The 7,381-nt window shown below is 47.2% G+C and overlaps 1 protein-coding gene across 1 annotated transcript in view; it reads left to right on the top strand.

Moving 5' to 3' along the window:
* The first annotated feature begins 2,162 nt into the window (after positions 1–2,162).
* LUZP1 (leucine zipper protein 1) overlaps positions 2,163–7,381 on the top strand; it is a 9,236-nt gene continuing 4,017 nt past the window's right edge. Inside the window, exon 1 of the mRNA XM_010002909.1 lies at positions 2,163–5,309. Within this exon, the coding sequence (XP_010001211.1) occupies positions 2,163–5,309 (3,147 nt within the window). The remainder of the gene's footprint in view (positions 5,310–7,381) is intronic.

Below are 7,381 nucleotides of genomic sequence, written 5' to 3'. Positions count from 1 at the left end.
TGTCTCACAGCTTTGCACAATAGTCTGCTGAGGCAGCTCTTCATTTCCCACCCCTTGCCACCAAGGAGGCTGTGGGACTGGTTCCAGTGGCAGAGCTTGCTGAGCCACCTTGGTGTCTCTGTGGTGAGGAACCTGTTGCAGCCAGAGACACCTCTTTCCTGGCTGGTGTGACTCTCACTAATCACACACAACCCTCTCCCCTGAGATCTGCAGAAACAACTTGCAGGAGCTACAGCCTGAAAACCAGTGCTGCCACCAGCCCTGCTGCGTGTCTGCCTTTGCCAAGTTCCAACAGCTGTGTCCTGGGGTTGGGGCTGCTGTCATTTCTCCATGGGTGGCCAATGCCTGGTTAACCATTAACTCCCTGCTCCAAGGCCTTCTGGGAACAGGCCTTTGTTTTCAAGGCCCTGTGAAGCTGCTTGCTTTGGCCTTTCCTGTGACCCTCTGGTGATGTTTCTTGGTGGGACCCTGCAGGGGTCTGAATGTCTGTTCCTTCCTGCAGACAGCTATGCCACAGGGCTGTGGCCCAGGTGGCATTTGCAGTCTGTGGGCAGCAGGAGGGAGGGTGGTCCAGGAGCAGGATGCGATTGTGGTGGTAAAGGAGGGGACAGGCATGTGTGCCTGTGCACAGGGCACTGATGCTCCTCTCTGGGTGCTCTTTGCGGCATTCTTTTCAGTTTCCTGAGGAGCATGGGACCAAAGAGGTCTGTAACCCCCATGCACGGTGAGGGAGGTCCTTCAAGAGAGGGGTAGCAGGTTGCCAGGTGTGCCCCATTGCCTGGTGTGTGTGCATACAGGGTAGCCTGGGCAGGACATGAATCACCCAAGCCCAAGGCTTCACATTGGGTGCCGCTGCTGTTGCCCTCCCATCCCCAACTCCTCCCCACATCCTGCTTTTCACATTTTGGCACTGTGAAGTAGGAAACTCCTAAGTGTTTCCTCCACAGGGAGCTCCACAAAAATGCTGGAGGTCAAGTCCTGCTTCAAGACAGACAGCCTGAGCAAGGGCTGGGTCAAAGAGCTGCAGTCACCCCCTCCCCTGAAGTTTGCAGCAGCCCTTGCACGTGCTGGGGATGTGCTTCAGGTCCGGGACAGGATAATGCTAATGGTGAACACCAGAGAAGACTTCAGATCCTCCCAGCAACTATTCTGGCCTGCTCAGGACCCCCTCCCTGCTACTCCCTGCCCAGCACTAGACAGGCTGTTGTCACTGCTGAGCTGGGAAAAGATCTACATGTAGTGCCTCAGTGTGCCCATGTGTTACAATCACTGCTCATTGTCAGGTAGCAAGGAGGGGAAGCATGTGTTCACAGCTGCTCATCTGCTGGGTAGGCAAGTGAGTGGCAGCCAAGAACATCAGGAGGGAGAAACTTGAAACTCTGCTAGCACAGTGTCATTGGGATGTGGCTGCAACCCAGGTAAAGATTTCTGACAAGCAGCCTTGGCTGCATGAGAGGTACTGGCAGTGAGGGACAGTGCTGACTGGCAGCAGTTGTCACAGCCTTTGTCTGGGAGTTGGGTGGGGGTCTTACCCCTTCCTCAGTCAGATAAACATCACGTGGCTGGGGGTTGCATTTTCTGATTTCCAGGTCTTGTTTATGGTTCCTGAATCTTCATCTCTAAGGGATCCTCAGGACCCTGATGCAGTGCTGAAGAAAGGTGTCTGCTGCCTGAGCACGTCCGTGTGCAGGGACCTAAGTCCTGCACATGCATGAACCTCTGCAGCCCCAGAGCTTCCACGTGGGCAGCTTGTAGTGGCTGATGAGTGTGGGGAGAGGGTCTGCTGGGTGTGCATACACTGCCTATGCAGACCCAGAGAGGAGGGCACTTCCTTCCCTCAGCTAGTGGGAACAGGCTATTTTTGGAAACCTTGTATAACTGAAGCAAATGGACTGTGGCTCTTCAGTTTCTTTTTTCCTAATTTAGCACTCAGAAATGCGCTTAATTTAAAAGTTATTTATAGAAGCACTTATAGTCTAACACATTGAGAAGATTTACATTCTGAGCTCTTCTATTGATTTTAAGCATTTTTTTCTTTCAGGGTGAGATTGCCTCTGTTCAAAGAAACTGTTACGTACCAGGAATAGAAAAGGTGTTAAAGACCACCCCATCCACCCAGGCTAAGCAAAGAAGCTTTCACCTAAAAGGAAAACAAATCCAACATGGCAGAATATACGGGTTACAAGGAAACCTCAAATCGGCACCTACGATTCAAATTGCAGAGTCTCAGTCGCCGCCTTGATGAACTGGAGGAAGCAACCAAAAATCTGCAGAAAGCAGAGGATGAGCTGCTTGACCTCCAGGACAAAGTTATCCAGGCAGAAGGCAGCAACTCCAGCATGCTGGCTGATGTTGAAGCCCTGAGGAAAAGAGTCCTAAAGATCGAAGGCAAGGATGAAGAGATTAGGAAGGCTGAAGAGCTTTGCAGGTTGATGAAAGAAAAACTTGGAGAGGAAGAGAGCCTCACCCGAGAGCTGAAGTCAGAAATTGAACATCTTCAGAGGAGAATGGCAGAGCTGGAGAAGCTGGAGGAGGCCTTTGGCAGGAGCAAGAATGACTGTACACAGCTGTGTCTTAGCCTCAATGAAGAAAAGAACTTGACCAAAAAGATATCTACAGAATTAGAAATACTTAGAGTGAAAGTGAAAGAACTGGAAGCATCTGAGGACAGGCTGGATAAAACTGAGCAGAGCTTAACGGGAGAGTTAGAAAAACTGAAATCCTTAGCACTGAGCTTTATCACTGAAAGAAAGCATTTTAATGAAAGAGAAAAGCAGAATGAAAAAATAATCCAGGAACTAACACAAAAACTAGAACAAAACAATAAACTAAATAGGACAGATCAAACTAGAAATGCATCCAACTTGCTAGAAAGGTCATCAAATAATCTCCTGGACAGAAATGATTTGAGAATTGAAGATGACTTGACTTCTGCATTGCCCTCGAAGGAGACCAGGAGGAAGGGAAGTTTGGATTACCTGAAACATGTGGAAAATGAAACCAGAAATAAATCCGAAAACCAAAAGAATAAAAATCAGGAAGACAACAAAGTGAAAGATCTCACCCAAGAAATTGAGAAACTTAAAACTCAGATAAAACGTTTTGAATCTTTAGAAGAAGAACTTAAAAAAATGAGAGCCAAAAATAGTGACCTGCAAGACAGTTACTTGAGTGAACAGAATAAAAACAAACTCTTAATGGGTCAGCTAGAAGAAATAAAAATGCAAATAAAGAAACAGAAAGATCTGGAGAATGGAGAGGTCGAAAATGAAGATACAAACTTTTCTAGCAAGGGTAAACATGACAGGCCTAAATACAGAGGTTTCACAGCTGATTTGACAGCTGCCAGGCACAAGCCAAGGGAGCACTCACCACAGCAGCGCCGGGAAAGAGCAAGGAACAGAGATTTCTCTGTCAGTAACGACAGCTACAGCCACAGTAGTAAGCAGGTGTCAAATCCAAGCCTACTGAACAGGAGAGGAGGAAAAGCAGGTACATCTGCCTTTTCAGACACTACTGTGACAGATCCAAAAAGACTAGAAGAGAAATCTTTAGTTTCCACTTTTTCTTCTGGTCAGAAGGAAGGCCACATCGCTCAGAATGAGGGCAAGAGATCAAAAGAGCAGCCATCTGTCCTCAGCCGATATCCTCCTGCTGCACAGGAGCAGAAATCTTGGAAAGGACCTTCCAAACCTGTTGGTGACACAAGCCTGAGATCCAAGGCTGAAAAGCCATCTCGGGCGCTCCGTGGCAACTGCCAAACCGGTGCTGACACACGGGATGAAAAGACAAGCAAAGGAGAAGCAGTGGCTTCTTTGGCTGAGAAGCTGAAAACAAGTCAGGCAGAAGTCAGTGACTGCTCAGGGAACACTCTGCTCACCAGGGGCAATCATGCCTCTTCCAATGGGACAGCTTCGGGTTACAGGTACCACCTCTCCCATGTGTCTGCATCGGACTCCACTGGCTGTAAAGCAGAAGCAGTGAATGCTGTTGCTACATCACACAGACAGCCCTCAGAGGGGAGGGCTAAAAGAGCAATAGTGTCCCAGGAAAAAGAAGTTACAGACACATCTCTTGAAAGTGCAAAGGTTTCAATACTAACAAAGTCTTCCCATCGCTGCAGAGGCCAGGAAGACATTCTGCAGACTCTCACAGGTCTTGATAAGGAAGACACAGAGCAGTCTTCAGCTTCAGCAACAGGTAACGTAAATGCTGGCTTAGAAACAGACTCCAAAACCATCCAGAGTAACCAGGAAAAATTCAATTCAGATGAAGAATCAGGAAGAAACAAAAAAACAACCACTCAGTCAGATTTTGAGACAAGAAAGAAAGCAAGTTCCAAGCAGTTCTCCAATTCTAGAGGAGTTTTTCAAGCATCACTTTTTGAAAATGACAAAAACATTTCGCATGATGAAGATTCCACAAAGTGTATAAAACCATCAGATGCCAGCGCTGGAGGTTTTAAATCCAAAAGGTCATTCAGCCCAAGAGAAGCTCTGAGATCAAAAGCTGTCATTAAACCTGCAATTGTTGAAAAGGATATGAAGGCAGTCATGGGAGGAACGGTTGCTGAGGCAGAGTCGGAAAAGCAGAAGTCTGTTTTCAAAATGGTAAAAAATAAAATGACAAGCAGCATCACAATCTTCCCTTCAGAGCCAACAGCTCCAAGGACTAGTGCAGATACAGCAGCAAGGGAAAGGCTGGTTACCACCAGCAATGTCAGAGTTGCTCCAAGTGAACCTTCACCGATAACAAACAGTGTCCCTGCATCCTTTGAGTTATCAATTAATAAAAGTGCTCTGAAGTTACCTGAGTCAGACAGAACTGGAGAAGCAGCTCTGAGAAGTAAAGCAGAAACAATGGTCTCCAGAAGCAGCATTATGATAAAGTCTTCTGAACACACGGAGAGGGACAGTGAGCCACCTTTGGAGACAATCAGCTGGAAGAGCCATGGCTCTTCAGATGCAGCTTCATCTGAAACAAAACATGTCACTGTGAGAAGTTCCTGGAGAACAAGACAAGGCTTTCTGTCCCTGGAGGACTCTCAGACCAAAGTGGAGAAATGTGCAGTTTCCAGTACTGCAAACGTGTCTAGGTCCTCAGTAGACCTCTCTGAAATGGAAGAGAACAGTGCAAGAACAAACTCGCTGGAGCAGACCTCAGCAAGGACCACAGCAAATCTCTGGAGTGCCCCTGAAATGGGGTCCCGAAGGACCAAAAGTAACTTATGTGCATCTGAACTGCTAACACGCAGGAACTACACCAGTGATCCCACAGCAGCATTTCCTTGGAACCGGACCATGGTACATGTAAGTATCCTATGTTAAACAATCTTGTCTTTCAGCTGATGAGGTTTTTCAAGTTGCCTGTTAGTTGTAGAGTGTCTGATTTGAAATTCTTACAGCTTATTTTCTGAAACACTGCTCTCTCCCAGCTCCTTCTGTCTTCAGTGGAGCATCTCATATGTGAAGTACCTGATTTAGACTTCTTGAAATTAGATCCATCTGCTTGGGTCTTGTCATGCCATATGAATAACTATATAGTAGCACTTGATCTTGCCAAGATCAGAGAAAATATAGTCACAGCTCATGTAGGACTTGGTGTGCTTTTCAGAGTGGCTTTGTGTGGCACTGTCAACTCGGATAGTAAATGATGGAAATGAACAGATTTTAATAGGGTTGTGCCTCAGGCAGAGCTGTAGCTCTAATGGCAGCTGTAGAGTTATAGCTCCTTTTGGAACGAGCTGCATGATTTCCCCACATGAAACCAGACTCAGGTCTGGAAATGCTTCCCGGGCATCTCCTAAAGAAGATGAGTGGTGGCTAGTTATATAGGGCTGCTCCCTTCTCCATCTATGTTAATATGCAACCTGAAATGAAGCAAGAGCCACAGGGATGGTTGTGCTCTTCTCCTGTTCCTTTGGCTGGTACCAGTAAGGGGAGTCCCTCAAAGCAGAGTGGACACATGCAGACAGTTGGTCTGGTGAGCTGTACTCGCCACCAGAGCTACAGGCTGCAGTGTATTTCAAGTGAGCTCACTGGCACCAAGTGCCCCTCTGGGCTGTTCATGCACATGCAAGATCCTGGTGCAGCTCCTGCCTCTGCTTCATACGTAGAGCTGCTGTAAGCAGTCGCTGCTGTTGCCAGTTTCCAGGAAGAGCCCAGCTCAGTAATCTGGTGGGGCTCATGGCAGAGGGAGCAGATTCGTAACTGCTTGAATCTGGCATTGACAAAGGTGAGGAGGTGAAGATGTGAAAGGACTTTTACATTTGGGAAACTTCTCTTCCACTTCCCTGGCAATGAGAAGCATAGAAGAATTTGCATTTTCGCATTGCCTTGTGGAGTCTATTGGCTGCTGTTACAAAGTGCAGGTTGGCCTTCCAGCTACATCTGGTTGCTAAGAATACATCAGGGACCTAAGGCATGATGTCTGCCATTCATCAATTCCAGTGAGCAACTGAAATTCCCTCTATTGAAGGGCACATCTAGGAATGGCATCACCTAGATACTGGACTTGGAGCAGGTGAAGGAGATCATGGGCACAAGGGTGTGTACAACCCCACCTCTGTCCTACCTGTAGGTTAGGATATTCCAAGCCAAGAACATCTCCCTGGCCAGGATCACTCATGGGTGACAGGCAGTCTGTACTTCCATGAATCCGTGCAGAACTGACATAACTGAGGTTGTCCTTTTGCATGATGGCAGGTCATGTGCTTGGCAAACGAGATCTATCCCTGGGTCTCCCTTTATCCCAGGAGTTTGAATTCATAGTACCAACAACCTTGAGTCTTTCAGCTGAAGAGTTCTCCACCTGCAGCTGGGCTTACGTGTGGTCAGTGATGGAGCTCTGAAGTGTGAGGACGTCTCTTTCGCATGTCTCTTTCCCACCTTCCCCCTGGCAGCCCACCTATGGCTGATGTAGCTCTGCAGAATGTTCTGTGGGTGGACTCAAGGTCACTGTTAGGTTATGCCCTGTGCCTGCATCAGCAGCTGAAGTGTAACTCACAGGGCATCCTGACCTCTGTGGTTCATCCTCGATGAAGTCCAGCCTTGCCTGTGTCTGCACTGACAAGCAGGCAAGAAACCAACTATGCGGTTAGTTGAGTGTTGAGTTAGGTATCTATCTGCATGATATTTTTAAAGACAATCACCCCGACACCACAAATCTGACATCTTGGTAATAAATTAAGTATATTTTTAGCTTGTGAATGAGAGTAGCATGAAGTTACCCTGAAAGACTGCAGATACAGATATACCACATCTGCAAAATTTTATGTCTTTGAGCAGCTCAAATTATTGAATATGCCCTTGGAAAAAAAACCCAGATCATGTCCTTTGAAGGGTATCTTCAGGCTTCAAATCACAAGCAGGCTGTTCCTGCT

The sequence above is a fragment of the Chaetura pelagica genome, unplaced genomic scaffold, assembly GCF_000747805.2.
Source record: "Chaetura pelagica isolate M959 unplaced genomic scaffold, ChaPel_1.0 scaffold158, whole genome shotgun sequence".
Taxonomy (NCBI): domain Eukaryota; kingdom Metazoa; phylum Chordata; class Aves; order Apodiformes; family Apodidae; genus Chaetura; species Chaetura pelagica.
The sequence above is the reverse complement of the archived record's forward strand: the minus strand, read 5'-3'. Positions and strand labels throughout refer to the sequence as shown.